We start from the raw sequence: 20,007 nt of genomic DNA, 5'->3' as shown, positions 1-20,007 counted from the left end.
AATATCCCTACCTCTAAGGTGCTTTAGGTTAAGCACATTCAAATTTTCCAGCCAGATAGATAGATAGATAGATAGATAGACAGACTGTCACAAGTAAGAGGGAGAAAAAAACATTTTCCAATATGACAAAAAAACAAATGGAGCTTTGAACAAAGTCACTTTATGCAAAGTAACCCTTTGCATATTCTAAATGAAAACCCAATGATTAAGGAACCTCCTGAATTTATAGTGCAATGTTACACCTGTAGTTCAAATGCAAGGCTACAGAAAAGGTAGCTCTTTATATCAAAAGACAAATCACTGGAAAATCCATGTTCATAATCACAGTAAAACAACTTTGGAATTGTTATCTTGTTTTCTACCTGAGAACATTTCATCTAGAGCAAACCCTCCCCTGCCCCCCAACAATTAAATATTATTCAATATGTATCTAGAAATATATCAAACCTACAGCAATCATAAATAGAAGAAGAATTTCGCTACTTAGTAGCCTCAAATTGCTTACAGTGGGTGTAAAAAAAAAAAATCCATCATAAAGATCCAGCACAGGCTTTTTTGCAAGAATGACTTAGGTACATAACTATAATCATACCAACAAGCTCATTAGCACCAATTTCAAATTTATTTTGTGCTTATGTATTTTGATCATCTGAATCTATAGTTTTCCTCAGCTTCTCCCAACTTCAGTAAAATCTATCCTTTGTTCATATCCTAAACGTGACTCCATTTGGTTTCTTGCAGCTGCAAAAAGCAATCTTTTATGTGAAAGTTATCAGTATGATTGACCATATTTCCCATAATTTCATTCATAATTAGCTCAGCAGTCATAGTGAGACCAAATTTCACACGACTGAGGCAGCTCATGCAATGGCACTGAAACCAGTTGATGTTCATCTGACTTTAAATTGGGTCCAGATAAAGATTTGCTTGATCCCTATCCCTTCTGCAAGCTGGTTCGGCATGAGAACTGTGAAACACACAGAAAAATGGCTAATGCACGTGAGAAGGGAAGGCATCATTTCTCTGCAATATGCTCCATTAATCCTTCTGTCTATGAAGCTTCACATTGGCAAGATAGTGATATGGAGGTTTAAACAGTGGAGTTAATGAAAATACAGAAAAATAATTGCTACTATCTGAACTATGTGGCTTCATTTGGATTGCTAATGGCATGGGCACAAGGGGAGTGAGGCAGAGAAGAGAAACCAAGAGCCCACAGATCATGGGTCACATGTGGCTCATCAAACATCTGATGTGAGCCTAACTCTGAGGTGTGGGAAAATACTGGAGGAACCTGTTAAGTTAACCTGTTTGAGAGCAGTTGACTGAACTGCCTGGGATGTGCCAGCAGTGTGCCACCAACCTGGGAATGGCTGTCCACTCCATTTCTGTCAGGGAGCTGTAACAGAGCTTCCATACTCTTGTCATTACTTGGACTACCCAATGGGAAATGAGGCAAAAAACTGAGATGTTTTTAACCTCAACAGGTGTGGCAAATGCTTCTGGAACACAACCCAGGTGTAGATAGTCTTGAAAAATTAGGACAGAATCACTAGGTAAAAAATCTAGAAAATATAGGACACTCCAGAACTAGACCACCCCAGATCTAGGCTGCCAAACTCAACAAGATCTTCACAAACTGGGAAAGCAATATGAAGAAAAATCTAGTGTAAGACTAGAAAATAGGAATATCTAGAGCATCCCAGAACTAGACCACCCCAGATCCAGGCTGCCAAACTCAACAAGATCTTCACAAACTGGGAAAGCAATATGAAGAAAAATCTAGCTGAGCGAGATAGCTTGATTTCAGACAAAATCTAACCAGTTTTAAATGGAATTGTTTTTAAAAAAGGGTCTAGGGAAACTAAAAAGAGTTCTGTAGACAGCATAAGGAGTTGCAAGAGTTGTAGAAATCCTAGGCTTTGCTGAGTGCAGTGAAAAAGAAAAGTGAGGGAGAACATCACACTCTGTCAGCACCTGCTTGCCATGTCCACCAGAAGATCTTTCAGCAAATGAATAGTGCAAAGAAGTTTACAAGGAAATACCAATTCCTAGCCCCTCCCCTCCCAGCCAAACAAAGCACAATTACAGGTAATTGCTGAACACACATACTTTAAACCCAGGTTAAACAGATGTCTCTTAACTTGCAAGTGTTTTAGTGGAAGGGTGGGACCAACCATTTAGCAAGGTCCTGGTGCCTTTAGTGCTGCTTCAGTTACTGAAGGTACAAACAGGGATTATTTTATTTTATTTTTTAGGTTCTCTGGAGAAAGAAAATCAAGAATTTGGAGAATACAACATAGCAGCAATAAACACAGTAATGAAATCTGGGATCTCCTTCAGTGACATTCCCAATGGCATCTTCCTTCTTGCATCTGCATGAACAATTACACCACAACCAGGGACTCCTAAGGGGCAACGATTTCTTTCTTAAATAACTAATGCAAATTTAGTAGCCAAATGCATCCGACTTTCTCAGAATCACTGAGAAATACCATTCTGTAGATGAGAGATGAGAATCTTGCTATCTACTCGACAGAAGTTTCTCTGGTAACAAAGTTAAATATTTCCAAAACAATTCTCTCTAAATATGGGTAGTACAATTTATTGGCGGTGTTTTCAAATTAGACAAAATAAGCACCAGTGCAACAGTCAGATACTGTTGTGCACAACACAGGGGATTTAATATGGAAAAATAGAGTGTGTATATCAGTAACAGTAAAATAGGAATGATACTGCCATGATTCATCCACCTAAGATTTCCGACTAGCATTTACAATGGGCTTGATGCTAAAATTCTCAGACCTTTCTTTGGAAAGTGCCCCTGAAATACTCTGAAGTGTGCTTTTTATAAATTGCACAGCATTTTAAAAAACACACTGCCCTTATAAAGGCTTAAGGCACAAAACTTCCAGTTATATAAAATCCAGCTAACACACGTAAAACCATATCAAGAGGAATAAAATCAGCAAAACATTTAGAAGTTTTCACTGATACCACATTTGTGAGTGGGACATCTTGAATTTCAGCAGGTTTTTGTTTTTAAATTGGTGCTTTAATGAATACCACCTGCAGTGCTCACGTTCTCAGGTTCTAGAAAGGTAGCACCTGGCAGCAAAAAAGCTCATGAAGCTTTGCAGTGGTGTGTAAGTGGCTTGAAACATGCTAACCCAGCACGAGAACATGGTATCCTCATATGCTGGCTTCTGGACTATTCTGCTCTAGACTCTTCTGCAGAATAATCAGTCCAATAAGCCACTAAATTTTGTATTATGTAGTGCAAAAAGGACTCACTTCAACGGGATTAAGAACAACTCCCTGAAATACTCTCAGAACCAAGAGAATTAGTCCAAGTGACACAATCTCTCTCTCATTCTCCCTCCACCCACACAGGAGGATGTCCTTTCTTGTGGGCTGAAAATTCTGCAGAGGGACCAAGATCTACAGAGGATGGGAGCCAGAACACTGGGCAATGGTCCAGCTTGTGGATCTAAACTATAAATTCTACTGTAAGAATATCACAGGTATTGCCAGGTGCCTGCCCAATAAAATGGTGAGGGTCACATTGGTGCTTCAGATAAATCCCCCAGAGGAGCAAAGTGATCACCCTCAGATTCTCAAGCTATTCAGACCTGGTGCAGTGTTCAAGTCTGAACCTTACCATGGTTATTATCAGAAAGCACTTTTGCACCTGAATGTAGCTGAAGGTCTTCCAAGATAAAAGTTTCAGCTGCTGACCTATCAGCTGGCAGCTGTCCATCCATCCTGTTCCTCCTCCCTTGGCAGGGAGGAACAATAGGAAAAGGAATGAACAGTGCCCTTGACACAACACATCTGGAAAAATCTCCCTCTAGATACAGACTGCCATTCCAAATGACCACCTTGAATGGCAAAACCCTGCATGCTTTTGTGGGCAGAAGGATCAAAGCTCAAAGGATCAGCAAAATTGCTGAACAACAACAACAACAAAAAAAAGACTGTGTTTATTCAAGAATAATAGGTAGTGAAAAAAGCCTCACTGGTTCACACCTTAAAAGGTGCTGGTCATCTGCTCAGACTGCCAGCCAGAGGAGATTACTGAGAATGCAAAGTTCAAAATTTCTCCTGCTGCTGAAGAAATTAAAAATGTAAAATTATCTGACATTTCCTTAGCCAAAATCTTTCCCTGGTCAAATATAACAAGTTAGCATCAAGACCCTTTCATCATCAGGCTACAAAAAATGGGGTTTGTTCCACGTCCTTGTAAGGGTTAAAACCACCATAGTGTTGCCCTTAGTGCTGCAAAGGCTCCCACTGGCAGATCTCTGTGAGCATAATCTGTTACAAGATGAGAGAGTATTTCTGAATAAGAACCACTTTTTCAGCAATGTAGATTTCCATGCAGAAACCCTGGCACGTGTGAGAGAAAGGGCAGCAGATAATGAGATTTTGCTGACGTTTCATAATCACAAGGACAGACTCAGGCGCGAGTGAGAGAGAGCACTTGATTATCTTGTAAGGGCAAGACGTGATGCACAGGTTGGTCTGTCTGCTGCCACTTCCCTGCATCCCTGCTTGGCTGTCTCCTGTTCCTGCTCTCAGTCCCTCAGGAACTGCTCCAGTCATATCTGTCTGGCCTGAGCAGCCCAATACGTCACCCTGTCTACCAGCAAGGAAAGTGCAGCACATCCTGAAATCAGGGCATGCGGTCAAACACACCCCATCAGTAGGCACACTTGTCTGAAGGGAATAGGGTTACCAGGCCACACACTTCACAATCTAGGTGGTAGGGATGATCCATTATTTCTCAAAGAAGGAAAAAAAACTAGTGAGTCTCTGTCATCATTTCCCTCTCTCAGCATAATGGTATCACCTTCCACCGGGCTCAGATATTGGCAGAAGCAGCGTGTAACGTTTATGGTTGTTGCCAAAATACATCCCAGGGCTGTACGGCCATCTCTGGAGCACAGCAATCAATCGTGCTTGCTGCAGCAGCCCATCTGCTCTGCTCCCTCCCTAGCACAGTCACACACACGCTGTGCCCATGCTGCTGCAAAGCTCACCAGGGCACGGCAGCACAGGGCAGCCCCAGCCACACTGACAACCTCAGGCAACCACAGAAATCGAACCAGTTGAGCATCTCTCCCCCCTATACAGCAAGCAGCACATATAAAAATACATTCGAAGGCTGACACAGATTAAAGGGAAACCTAAAATGTGGATATTGATGATGTGCTGCATCTATGATGTCATGCACGTATAGCATTATACAGGCAATTCTACTTAAGTGTTCATTTCCTCCATAATCTGTTTAATTCAAATGCACTGAATGACATGCACATTGTAATCCAGCATCAAGCACTGCCTCTCATTCACTCCCCACAGAACGTTCACACAACTAGTGCTCTGGTACAGTACATGACCGAACACAAAACACATTAATGACAACCAGCAATCCTCCCCCAGCCCAGGCACACGAGCCAGCCCTTACACTTAGCACCTACAGAAAGCACACAAAGAACACACCCCACAAACAACATCTCTACCATCTCCCTCCTGTAAATCCCCCCCGGGTTCCAGCAGAGGGGATGGAGAAGGCAGCACAGGCAAGCAGCACACGCAGCCCCATCCCTCAGCACCCCACCATCAGCTCCATCATGCTGACAGAATTACACATGCCACTGTGTGGAATATAAAACATCCCACCACTGCAGACAGATGTTGGCACACACACACACACACACATCCCTTCCCTGCAATTCCATGCTATTTACCCCAGAAAACCTGCTGCACACTCCACACAGAAATAAATTCGCACATACACCTCCCCAGCATTTGGTGCCTGCTAACCTGTGTGTCAAATCCATTTTCTACCGAGCTACTCTTCCTTGCTGGGAGGCCATCTCCCGCGTTTTCTTGTCCGTTGGATGATTTGAGAGGAATCTGGCTGGAATACAATGGCTTCGTCACCTCCACCTTGTTCCCAAACTTCAGGTAACAGGGCTGTGGGATGGTCCTGGCTGTCGGGACATGCAGGATTGGAGCAGCGCTGTGGACGGGTTTAGGTAGTCCCGATTTCATTTTGGAGGCTACCAGGATGGCTGGCATTTTCTCTTTCTGCTTTCCTAACACGTTTCTGTCAGCAGCAGCAAGAGCAGAGACAGCAGGCAGGGAGAGAGAAAATGACACGTTGGGGAAGCTGTTCTGCTCTAAAGCAGCCTGGTTACTGCAGAGATCTCCAAAATCAGCTTAGAATTTAAAATCAACAATAAAACCAATTAAAAAAAAACTTAAAAAAAAGAGAAAGGAAAAAAGAAAAAAAAAAGAAGCAAAAATACACCACTTTCAGTCTAAAATATCTCCCAGCTTTATGCTAGCCTTCCACCTGTTTCCTCTAATTTTATTTTCAGTTCCTTACCACTGTCCTCTTTCCTATTTCTGCTATGTAACTTGCTTCTTCCTTTCTCTGACTCCTGCAATTTTCTTGCCTGGAAATGAAAGACTTTCACTCCATTATCTTGTCACTGCATCTCCAAAGTGAGGCAGCCTTTGGGAGAAAAAAAAAAAAAAAAAAAAAAAAAAAAGGAACCTGCTGCTGCATATGCTTCCCCTTCCGTAAGCACTAGAGAGTGAGCGAGCAGGATTTGCAGCTTAAGATGTCCTTCTTCAGTCTTAGCCAAGAAGCAGATGTAGCTCAGTGTGTTAATGACTGATGCCCTTGGATACAAGCCTTAGAGAATCAAGCTTCTTAAGCCTAAATAGCTGTGAACAGGACAACGCTGCCGGAGCAGAAGGAGAAACGTCCGCTGACAGCGATTTTTTAAATCAAAATATGTCAGCGGCCACAAAATTTCCCGGCTCCCCCAGTGCTGAGCATAAAAACCTGGAAGGCGGGAGGGGGAATGGGGCGGGGTGGGGGGGGGAAGCGATTAAAAATGAAAGCGATTCAGCGGCGAGAGGGAAGGGAAAGCAGCAGGCGGCAGCTCAGGGTCCCTCCCGCAGTGGAGCGGGCTCGGGCATCCCGGGGGGGGCGCGACCAGCAGGGCGGGAGGGAGGCGGCGGCTGCCCGGCACCGAGCGGGCAGGGCGGGCCCCGATTGGCCCTGCCCGCTCCCAGCAGCGACAACACTAAAAAATTAAATAATTAAAGAAAGAAAGAAAGAAATCTCACCCTCTCTCCGCAGGGGGAGGAGCGGCGGAAGGGTCCGGAGCGATGGATGCTCCGGAGGATGGATGGATGGACGGATGGACGGATGGACGGATGGATGGACGGACGGATGGACGGATGGATGGATGGATGGATGCTCCGGGGGCACGGCACGGAGTGAGCCGGGGATCGGTTTCTTTTTGAAATTTGAATAAATAAATAAATAAATTCAAATCAAAACACCTGGAGGTGACTTATTGTTCGTGGCCGTTCGGGAAAAACTCCCGCTGCCAGCATCAACAGGAATTTGAATAAGCACAGTGAGTAATCCGGCCCTATTATATAGCAACTCTTGGCTCTGGGGAGGCTCTCAGTGTCGCAGGTTCCTCCCCACGCTGCCAGGATCCCTTACAAGCCCCGGAGCCCGCGTTCCTGCTCATCCTGACACATTCAGAGCTGCACACATTCCCCTTGCTGTGCACACCTGCACCAGCCCGGCCCGTGGGAGCTTGATTATCTCAAATCAGGGCACCAAGCCATGCCTTGGACTGCATGGGGGGCTCAGCACCAGAACAGACAGTGCCACAGTGCCCAGTTAGGGCGCTGACTTGTCCCTCACTACAAGAAAGACATTGAGGGGCTAGAGTGAGTGCAGAGAAGGGAATGAAGCTGGGAATGGAGCACAAGTCTGATGAGAAGCGGCTGAGGGAGCTGGGAGGGCTCAGCCTGGAGAAAAGGATGCTCAGGTGGGACCCTCTGGCTCTCTACAACTCACTGGGAGGAGACTGTAGCAAAGTGAGAGTTGGGCTCTGCTCCCAAGCCACAAGTGACAAGAGGAGAGGAAATGGCCTCAAGTTGTGTCAGGGTAGGTTCAGATGGGATATTAGAAAAAATTTCTTCACTGAAAGTATTGTCAGGCACTGGAACAGGCTGCTCAGGGAAGCGGTCACAAAACACATGGATAAGGCACTTGGGGACGTGGTTTAGTGGTAATATGGCAGTGCTGGATAACAGTTGGATTTGAGCATCTTGGAGGTCTTTTCCAACCTTAACAATTCTATGATTATAGGAGGGTGTCTCAGAATAACATTCACAAAACCAACATGAGACATGGAAGCAAAAGGTGCGTTTCAATCAAATCTTCATCACAGTTCCAGTTAATTGCTTTATTTCCCTAGTAGGGCCGCTTCCTTCAGCTCCTTATTCCCACCTCATCCACTCCCCAAGTACTGAACCACTAAGCCACTGCCTGGGTGGCAAGGACAAGAGTGATCCCAGCAAGAAGAGAGTGGTTTGGGTTGGAAGGGATCTTAAAGATTAGAAGTTCCAACCCCCTGCCATGGGCAGGGACACCTTCCACTAGTTCAGGTTGCTCAAAGCTCCATCCAACCCAGCCTCAAACACTTCCAGGGATGGGGGATCCAGAGAAGCAATGAACCTGCACTTGAAATGTCTGAAATACACACTGGGTGAAGTGACTCAGCAGGACAGAGGAAGCCCAGCCCCAGTGCCCCTGCCCCATCCAGACTGTGAGCAGTGCTTGGGGAAGGGAGGCTCAATCACGCTCAATCATTCATGGCAAGGGGAGCTGGGACCTACCTATTTAACATTCAATCTTTTCAGGAAGTTTCAAATGAGCAAACCTCAGGTTTTTAGAGCTGAGACTCTTTCAGACAGAAAAAAAGAGGCATTTCTTGGATTGTATGGTAGGTGTCTCCGGGATGAAAGACAGCATTGCTGGATCCTTCTGCAGATGCCGTCCTGAATGACTTACCCAAGGTTACACATGACCAAGTGGCAGAACTAAAAACTAAAGTCAGAAATTGTGCTGTACTTGTTATCAAGTACTGTTCTTCCTCTAACATTGCAATGTAAAATGTAACTCAAGTTCCCGCATAAAGCTCACATGTTCAGTCTTGGCTGTTGCTGGGATTTTTCAGCACATCTGCTTTCAGGTGTACCACTTCTGCAGGCTGTTCTGTAGTAACTACAGAAGGGTAAGTTTTATGGTAGCTAGTTTTTTAAGTAACTGCTTCCACCTCAATCTCTTCATACACCAATTTCAGATGGGAAAGCATACATCTCTCATCATCCACCTCACTGAGATCCCACCAAGACAAATCTTCTAATGTTCTGCCATAACTGTCCACAGTGTCAGCTTAAACACAGCTATATAGAACATTTCAAAACCCTACAAGTCGATAAAGAATGTAAATTTACCATCTGAGAGGACTGGTAGTCCTTGGAGCAGAAATGTGTCAGATGCTCCAACACCATTTCCATCGTTCCATGCTGAGAACTCAGCCCTGCTGGCTTAGAGAAGGTTGGGCTCCAGTAAGAACATCTTGAAAAAGATCCAGGCCTGAAAACCAGGCTAATTTTAGATCTGTAATAAAATACAGTAAGGTTTAAAAGCTATTAGAAGATCTAACTGACAGCTTTACATTCTGTTCTTCACACGTTTTATGAGGTTCAGGCCACCAATCCCAGCTGCACCCAACTTGCCAGTTTTTGTTGTTCTGTTTTTATCTTGGAAAACTGGCTAGGGCATGGGATACCAAACCAGCCACAAAGTTAATTGGACCAAAAGAAAGGATTCATTTCATTGCTCCCATAACAATTATGGAATCTGATCCTTTGATGATGGTGGATTAAATAATCCACAGTTCCTTTGGACACTCAAAGGAGTTTTACTGATTTCTCAGTGTTCAGTCCAACCTACTGAATATGATTTCTTCTGAATACACTCAGTCTATGATCCTGACAGATATTTTGCCAAATCAGTGGACATATTCTTCATCAAAGCTTAATGTGAATTCCTGACAACACATTTGAAGAGTGACCTAGAATTACTGCTTCTCTCATGGATTCAGTTTGCATCTAATAATCCTTTGTCACCTAAACCCTGGGGGAGTTTTTATGTTATACATATTATGCTTTATATATCTAAACATCACAGCATAATGGCACTGAAATGCTGCTGTATCCAGTGGCAGTGTAATCACATGAGATCATAAATTATATCACATTACAGGCTCTATCTACAAAGACTGGCAACATCAATTTTGGTCTGTCTTTGGAATCGACAAGTTTTTGGGTTGTCTGTGTTTTTAGTTTTGGGTTGTTTTTGTTGTTGCTATTGCTTAATAAATTAATTTTTATCTAGTTTTAAGGGTAGGATTTTTAGAAGAAACTGCTTCTCTTAGACGGTCAAAGGGATCTGGGAACCTCTCTTATCTTTGAAAAGCCCAATCAGTTTTCCCTTCCCTGTTTTGAGTCACCCAAATTTCTGTGTCTAAGGTAGGAGTAAGTAATCTTAAAAAAGGAGGCGAATTATCTAAACAAAAAGCAAGAGCCTCATTCCTTCCCAGAAATGTTGAGTAAGCCTCTGACTAGGAGAAATTCCCTTGCAGCTTTAAGTCTGATGAGTATCTTTGCCTGAATAACCACAACATCCCCTCCTTATCTGCCTGTAGTCGAGGGAGCATCCACCCACTCCCCAAATGGGAAAATATGGAAGGAAAGATGCTAGAAACAGGCAGTTCCCTGTTAGAAAAAAAAAAAAAAAAAAAACAAACAACAAAAAACAGTACAATGAAACCACAACAAACCCTACTGATTTGGCTTACACAGCTGATTTTGAAGCTCAGAAAGTATCACTGCTTTGGACTCAAAGCAGTGTGTGACTGTGACTGCTCAGCACCATGGAGTGTCAGCTCAAGTGCCAAGATTCTGGTGTTGAGAACTGGCTTAATACTCTCAAAATTTTAGTGAGCAGGCTCATGTGAACTCAAGAACTTAACACACCAGAGGGAAACTATTTGAATGGCCTGTAGTTCAAGAGCTTGTAGGCAAGTCAGCACATCGCCCAAAATAAAGCCAGTAAAGAGAACAAAAGCCCCAGAGTTGACTGCTCTTGAACAGATGATCTTTATGAATGAGATGAACATTTCTGGAACAGTAAAACCATTGAAGCTGCCTCCACAGCTCACACATTATCAATTAACAGCAAAACAGGGTCTCTATACCCAAGTGGAAAGAAAATGTCTGTATGAATTGCATGTGGGTATTGCAAATAAAATTAAAAGCTTGATGAAATATTGCAATAAGATCAGAGAATCAGATCTTCCTTTCAACTTGTGGTTAATATTCGTCCTCAACAAAGCCAAATGTTACATTAGCCTAAATGGAAAAACCATGTAGAATTATGCTATCAATTAGAACACCTCATTAGCTGGTCTGGTGATTCAGAACTGCTGATGGAATTGAACTCAAGGCTTGAAAATACCTTGATCAAGTCTATCCTCGGCTTTTAGGCATTAAGGATGGATCTGCAATCTCCCAGCAAAATAATGTCAAGCCAAGGTGAATATCCCTAAAATGTGTGTCAGATCCTGACACAGTGTCAGAATGAGAGGGTTGAATTGTTCTCTCCAACCCATTCTCATCAAGCTTCACTGCTGCCAGGCAGCTGTCATATAGACTGTGGGCATGTTCAGCCTTGGCACAGCTCCATCAACTTAACTGGAGTTACGACAGGAATAAATATGAATCTATTTTTGGTACTGCAGGCATTTTGCACATTCACATCCATCTTTTGTTCCTCGTCTGTATCAAATATGGAAGGGGCTGATCCCAACTGTACATTCATATTACGATTCTATGGAAGAACCCATAAGGGTGTAGAGGAGTAAAGGTGTAAACCCCATAATTTTTTGTTGTGCTCCCCGATGGGGAACAGTAGAGATTAGAAGGAGGAATGTGGATAGAAGCATTATATAATTTGGCATCCTCTCACCACAGCAATTATAATCTGTACATGTGAGTTCTTTATATAGAGCAGTGAGAAGAGGAGGAAACCTTGGTTCTGTTCCCAGTTCTTTTGACAGAAATCTTGTCTGCATTACACTAATTCTGATCTAAAATTCCACTTGTAGTCCCCTGACATGCTTCTAATTCACACTGGGTTTAATTCCACTTCATTTTATAATGGTGTAAAATTTTTAAAAATATACAAGCCAAGTTCCACCTGGACAAGAACATCTGTTCCACTCATTTTCAGAAAATACACAGGAATTTTCACTGGCCACACTAGTGATACAAGCAAATGCTCTTGCATGGTGACAGAAAATGGCACCATTTAAAATTAGCATCTTCTGAACAATGCTCACATTTAATCCCATTTCTGTACCAGAGTGCTGCATGGTTTTGTAACATGAGCCTGGAGTAGCACTGCACTCCATAGCTTCTTAGGTTTCTATTGTCACAGCAAATGCAAACTCACAGCTTTGAATTCATTATGCTCCCACTGCTTTTGGATTTGTAGCCATATCAGTTTCCCACAATCTAATAAAAACTGGGCCCTGCTGTCTTGAGACACTCACTGATAGGAGTTCTGTGATGGCCTTTGAAAAGGTCCATCTCTGACTTGGCATGTAAAGTTCATTCCTCAGACAAACTCATCAGGAACAGGACTGAAAGGGATGAGGAATGCAAGAGCTTATTTGAATTCATGCTTTCTGTGGTGGTGTAAGATGTAGATGCTTACTGTTTGTCTGTGCCACGGTCACAGCAGCGACCACAGTGTAAAGCATATACACATGAATAATCTTTATGATCCTAACAGAGGAGCTCTGTCAGGCCAGCCCATAGCTCACCTTGACTTGCACATCTCTGTGTCTGGGACTGTAACAATGGGCATCATCTCTCCATGCCACTAACAGCACCTGGAATAAATATTGCAGTACTGTTTTGGAAAGAGACTTGCAGATCACGTCTTCCTGACAGGGATGTGCATCTGGGTATTCTTAATCTATTCATGTGTCCTTTGTTTCCACAAGGTTAATGGTACTAGCTCCTACATTATTTTATGCCTGACTTGACATTGCCTATGTCTTGTTGTGTTTGGAAAAGCAAAGAAAACATTTGTGACTAATGAGCATATCACAGAAGAAAGGTGATGACGATGATGATGTTATAAATACCACAAGCTACTCTTGACTTTAAGAACCATCATGTTAAGATGAAATATGAAGGAGAGGACCTAAAAAAATGCTCTCTTCCCGCTGCTGCTGTTCTCCCTTCCCCTCTTGAGAAGTGGCATGTTAAAAATAGCCACCACTTACAAGCTAACAACCTCACATCATCAGGTAGTCACCTTCTGTAACCTTGCTGGCACATTTCAAATGAACCTGCTCCATCATCTGGAAGAGTTGTCAGAGCCTAAAGGCAGAAACCATCTGAGAAGCAGATTGGAAGAAAAGGCTGTATTTCAAAGCCTTTTTACAACTGGATCTGCTTAAGCATTCCAACCCACCCTCAGCTGCCATCAGTCTCTCCCACATCAGCAGTTCTGAACAAACACAAATTGGCCAGATTATCATTAAGCAACTTCAGCTATTTTGTAAAGAGCAAAGTTTCACTACTCAAACTAAGTGGATGGGACCAGATTTTCACTTGCCCTAAATCAGTGTAGTTTCTCTACAGCCAACATCAGAATTTGCCTTCCAAATTCGAAGTATTTATCAAAATCTTCTTTACAGAACGATCCAATCCTACAATACGCTCACATTATCTCCATTCCCCTCAGTACAAATTTCCTGTCAATTTCTAGTAAAAATGAGCCCAAGCATCCAGTTCAGCTGGTGCTGCACCATGCAGCTCTGGAGCCATGGAGTAAGTGCTTGTGGTGCTCACCTACTGGCAGCTGATACCAGGGAATGATGATTATCATCCTACACTTCCAGTTTTTGCTAAGTACACTTCACAACCCAAGCCTGCAGGCAGCCACTCTTCCCTAGGACCCAAAACAAAAAGGGAGCATTTCCACAGGGCAACTGTTCAGTAGCAGCTCTGCACTGGAAGTCACCTGCAATGCACCACAGAATGGCACTAATTGCAATAATACAAACACCAGCGTTAGCAGAAAAAAAATAATATACAAACCTAGATTGTTCACTGTGGTATCAAAGGAAACACAAAAAGTGCCTAACATAATGCCCTGAAATGAATGCTGCCTACCTCCACAGCTCCTTTAAAGAAAGATCTGTCCTGAGTTGATGTTTATGGAAAATAAAAGCACACCCTAGTCAGCTAAATTTTGGGGTAATGGTTCTATTGAAATTCTTAAATCAAAAAGTTCAGGGAAATTTCTTCAGATTACACAGACATAAGTCAACCATCAACCCAACAGCCAGGACCATTCTTAAGAGTCAACATCCCCAAAACCAACCTCCATTTCCACTGTGATGATCTAGCAAGGGAATTTGATGAGGATTACCTAACCCATAAACTGGGGTGGGGGAGAGGCAAATAGGAATAATTCATTTTATTTTAAAAAACCTAAAAACCACATGTCCGTTGAGGGAGAGGTTTACTTGCACCTGCTGAATATCACACTCAGTTTTAAGCCAGAAAGCTTAAATAATCACTTTGCAAGGAAATGTACAGGAAACAGTTATTCTTTAATCTGTCTATTAACCTAGCACAAAATAATCAAATTTAAAGTGCTGCAGGGCCACTGTGCAGTCTCGTGCATGGCAGGATCAAGCTTCCCTTCTCAAATTTCCTTGTGTTTCCTTTGTTCTCCCATTAGCAAACTGATAACAAACCCTCCTGTGCTGTTCTAACACTGATTTTTTCAAGCATTTTTAATGTCCACCACCCAAAACTGACATTAAAACCTACTCATGAATGCTGTCCTAATATTTTGTTTCCTACCAAATCAAAGGAGGTTCCCACTGTAACAATTAGTGACACATTTGTTGCCCAGCTTTGATATTTCAGCATTTAATCAATTTTAATTTTTTTAAGGTGACAGGTTTCCTGCCACCCTGAGTTTTACCCATGATGCTGTACTGAATTCAATGGTTTACAGCTACAGTATGAAAACCTGACAGCCTTGCATTTATTTTACACACCCCATCAATAAGATTTTTAATAACACTGCTCTCACTGTCTGGAATATTTTGGGAAGGTATCAGTGTCAAAACAACTCATGGCCATATTGGAGATCTGGCTGATGTTTGTCACTGGACAACAAACAACACACTGAAGACATAGCACTGAGAGAGAAATTTTCTGAATTTTGCATTTCCCCTTGAAATTTTAGCAGCAAGGACACTGTAACACACAACCTTTTCCCAAATAAATGGCACACAGATGATGGAATGATTTTCTGTGTTTTGAGACATAATCACTTCCTGTATGAGAATTAACATGAGCTTTGTTCCTTCCAGCGGTAGAACAACCTGTATTCAAGCTTGCCCAGCTGTCTAGAAACTCAACTGATTCCACAGGAAAAGCAGCAGGTGTAGTCAATCATTCCTGTGATTCACAACATTAGGACATGACTGGCTGTTGGCAAGTGGGTCAGCTCCTCACAAGCAAAGCCCTTCTCAGCTGCTGCTTCCTTCCATCCCCGCTGGCACACGAAACAACGCTGCTACAGCTGCTGAATTTCAAAAGGCATCCATCTGTTTAACTTCCTAAAATGACTTTAAAGAGTGGGATATAACAAACACATCTGCTACCCTCAGCATGTTAAAAAAGATCATCTGGAAATTAACTGGGAAATTATAAATCTTTTTAGATGGGGATTCACAGTGTAGTTCCAATGCACGTGTAACATCTGCTCCACCTTCAATTATAGCTCAAAGCTTTGCACCTCTGGCTTGCTGAAGAATCAAGGCAAAGTTTAGTTGTAACCAGCTCTGTATCTCCTCATCTCACTGCTGGAGTTTGTTCAGGCCAGCTGGGCATCCATCTATTCAGTTTTGTCACTCCTGAAAGGCTCGACTGGATAAAGCCTTGAGCACTTGGTCTGACCTCATGGTTGACCCTGCTCTGATTAGGTCAGACTGAAGACCTCCTGAAGACCCTTTCAATCTGAATTAACCCAACTATTTCCAAATACAATAAAAGAGAAAAAAATTAAAATTCCATAAGTACCTACTGGAAGAACACGAAGTAGAAACCAGCTATGAGCAATAACCTGGTCCATCACAAGAAAATGCTGAGGCAGGAGGGCCAGCAGAAGACACCAGCAGATCAGATTTTAGCAGGAAAATGTTAGCGTGTGTTAAAGTGTGATCCTCCTTTTGGTTCTTCTCTCACATCTCTCACAAACACAAATGTGTAATCACTTTGAATTATGTGAACAGATACTTACATCTAGGATTTGCAATTTACATTAACCTAGCTTGCATTAACAGCGATTTTGACACCAAATGCAAACCACAGAGCGTATTTTCACCCTTCACAACATATGTGTACCCTGCAGCACCAGGACACCTCAGTAAGCTCCTTGGCTACCTGCTGCACTCTCAGCAGACTCTTCAGGCAGCCCAATTTCATCTCCAGAGTGCAGGCAGAGCTGCTGGGACACCAGCCAGGAGAGACGTGCATCTTCCATGGGCACCAGGAGGGCTGGCAGGAGCACAGTGAGCCCTGAGAGATCCCTCACAAGGAGCTGCCATATCCACTGGGGAGGTGAGAGCAATTTACAAGGACACAGAACAAAAGCAGCCCTGGGGAATATGTTATCACCAAACTGGGAACCAGGTGAGGTGTGCTGGCTAAGGGCCTGTAACAGGAATTAGTGTTTGACACTCAGTATTGGAGCAAAACCTCTGAAGTGCAGCACCCAGCAGCAGTGCCAACGCTGTTCTGCATGTATACAAATGAGAAACCAATTTTTCTGTGCTGTAAATAGCTTGTGCAATTAATAGCAGTTAGCTTTTCCTGTCTTTTTCCAATTACAGACTCAGGAAAAAAGGGCATATTAAGTTACCTCTGGACCACCTACTGTTAGAAGTGCAATTTGAGAATGAGCTGCTACTGCTAATTATCAAAATTAAAACCTGAAATAGCAACGTTCACTTTTAAAAGTGAGATGATTTCCTATTGCAGGCATAACTTTCCACTGCTCTTTCCTGCCAACAGTTATCACTTTTGTATGAGACTTCTGGACTGAAACTTTGAACACAGAAATGCCATCATCCAGAAAACCTTTCAAAACATTTCAGGTCACCATTTTGGGTCTTTCAAAACAAAGCCATTTATTTACCCTTGGCTAATTACCTTTTAGTCTCTCTGCACAGACACAAAATATTTGTGTTTCTATTTTGTCTTTTCTTTTACGTTTTCAGACAGCTGCGGCCATTTCCAAAATCATCATTATATTTCCACCATGATGTTGGGAAAAAAAATTCCTCCTGGACAGTACCACTATTAGTACAACAATAAAAAAATTACAGCTGTGTATGCATATGCATGTGCACACACACACATGTAGTGTGAGCTGAATAAAATTGTGGTGATGTCTAATTTGACCTGAGAAAACCAGAACAGCACATCCACATAAACAGGAAAAGTTCGACAATATTTGCAGCACAGCATCCCCAATTCCAATCTCTCTTACCCTGTGCTGAACAAGCATTTCCAATTCAAAGGAATAATTATCATGCTGAAAAGAATCAGAGCACTAGCAAATACCAAAGCTTTAACTTGGTATTAGCAAAGATCAATGAGAATTCATCGCTGTAAGCCCACCACGAGCACTTGCTGCCCAAACACGCTGGGACAGGCAGGACTGTGCCTACACCACCCATGCTGATCACAGGAAGTCCAAACTTCATTAGGAAAGAATTAAATAGCACATATCATTCTTCTAAACATCATTATTGACTTTTTAAAACCCACTGAGAGACTCCTCACTCCAATACCTCATTCTCAGCTGCTGACCATTTTATCCAATTTTAACACTCTCTTATGAGCACACAGTGCCAGTGCCCACCCCAGGCTGAGAATTTTGGAATGCTTTAGCCAAAATGCCAGAACCAAGGTAGAACCACATGCCATCACTCAGCCACGTCCAAAAAGCACCAGTGACCTTTGCTTCAACAGCTCAGGCACTCCAGAGCTTTGAACAAGGAACTTGTGCTTGGGCAAGGTAGTTGTGTTTGTGCCAGAATAAAGTTTAACGTGGTTTTTTTCTGAAAACTAACACAACACAGCTGATTTTAAAATCACTTCACTTTACACATGGTCTGTAAGAATGCTGAAATTCAGCAGTTGAGGTCTGCTGAGTCTGTGCTCCTGAGCACTACACTGCTCCCAGGAGTGAGGGACCAGGCCCACAGCTGAGCTGAGCACTCCCCAGTCCCAGAGCATCCCACAGACCAGAAGAAACAAAAGGAGGATTCTGAGCAGCAGGGAGCATAACAAGGCTCAAAGAGAAAACCTGTATCTGGGGCTGAGAGCATGGATTATGGAAAGACATGGAGATGGAAACTGGTTCTAAAGAGGAAGGTGTGAAGCGCAGAGCCAATGATGGGAACAGGACTGGGATGAACACCCAGATCTAAAGAGAGAGAGCATTAGGACATGCAAGCTCTGAACCTGTAAAACACTACACAGTGCATGCCCAAAATCAGGTTCACATTTCATGAGTGAAGCTAGTAAAATACTAATTTCAACTAATGTTTCTGGCCCATATTTATGTAACAGAGATTACAGCATTGCTATAACCCACCAAACCTCATCCGGAGATCAGGTGAAGGCACATTACTGCCAGGACAGTATTTAGATATTAAACTGATCAGCACAATGTGCTGGGAAGCAGGAAAAACACCAGGAAAAATCCATGAGGGTGTCAGGAGGGAAAAAAAATACAAAAAATACAAATTTTGCCATTAGGCAGGAATTTAGTTAAGTACAGTAAATAAAGCTGAGAGTCTCACATACCACATATTGTTCTTTCTTAATTAAACATAATATTAAATAACTGGTTGTTAACTTGCTGCTCTTTAAGGCCAGCACTGGAAAAAACAGTGTATGATCATGCCCTTAAAATTGAATCATCATGACAAATAGGCTTTATGTCACAAAATGTAAAAAGCAAGTGTCTGGGATTTTGTATTTGGCATTTCCTAAACTTTGGGTTCTTAACCTTCGTTTTTCAGCAACCCTAATATTCTTTGAACACTTCATTTGTTCAACAAGTTTGATATTGTTTCCCAGTGTAGACTGGATGGCATATCAAAGAATTTCAGACCCTTGCACAGAAGATTTCCAGCGACTATTTGCATCCTGGGAAATCGGGAGATCTGCACACAGCCCACACACCCCATCCCAGTGCTCCACACAAACACCCCTGTACCCTGTCCCAACCCTTTCAGCACAGACACAATGGAATGGATCACTGAAGCTCAGCATCCCACCACAGGCACAGCAGCAACTGCAAGGTCATCTCTGCACAGCACTGCTGGGATGAGTCCCACACAGCTCTGTCCCCAGGGAAGGAGCAGGCACAATATCCCTGTCTGGGGTCTCTGTACAGATCACCAACAGGACAGGAGTGCTGGGAACGTGCCTTGAGCTGTTTGATTTTCAGCATCACTCTCATTCCATGGCTATGACAATGGGAAGATGCCACCAGCTCACATCCCAGGCAGCAGACCAAGAACTCAATGCTACAACTCACTTTATAAGTTTTTTGCCCAATCACACAAAGCAAAAGCACATTGACAGTAGTTCTATCCAACCACTATAAGCACAGGTACCTTTGGTTAAACAATGCTTGCTTATTTCGAATACAATACCTGCTTGTGAGCCTTAAAACACAATGCACAGAGCTCCGTTATTAAGCTTCAAACTGCCTAATATCTCGCTAGATAAACTTTTCTGTAGCTTAGGGAGTTATTCTAGACAAGCATTAATACACAGACCATTGTTCTATTTGTCCTTGCTTTTCTACTTTTTAAATAATTTTTCTGCTGACCAATCTCATGGCTGCTGCTCAGCTCCAATCCCAGCTCTGCTGTCTCTGAGGCCTGCCCTTTGCAGCTTTCCCAAAACCCTCTGATTTTGTGGATTCCCACA

General features: G+C 42.8%; 1 protein-coding gene across 2 annotated transcripts in view; it reads right to left on the bottom strand.

The window, feature by feature from the left end:
- NAV2 (neuron navigator 2) overlaps positions 1–6,513 on the bottom strand; it is a 213,386-nt gene extending 206,873 nt beyond the window's left edge. For both annotated transcript variants that reach the window (XM_066552951.1, XM_066552952.1), the window contains exon 1: positions 5,830–6,513. In XM_066552951.1, coding sequence (XP_066409048.1) covers positions 5,830–6,087 — 258 coding nt within the window. In that variant the 5' untranslated portion in view covers positions 6,088–6,513. The remainder of the gene's footprint in view (positions 1–5,829) is intronic.
- Positions 6,514–20,007: the final 13,494 nt, after the last annotated feature.

Source organism: Molothrus aeneus, chromosome 6, assembly GCF_037042795.1.
Source record: "Molothrus aeneus isolate 106 chromosome 6, BPBGC_Maene_1.0, whole genome shotgun sequence".
Classification (NCBI taxonomy): Eukaryota; Metazoa; Chordata; class Aves; order Passeriformes; family Icteridae; genus Molothrus; species Molothrus aeneus.
Note: the sequence above shows the minus strand (reverse complement) of the source record. Positions and strands in the feature narration are given on the sequence as shown.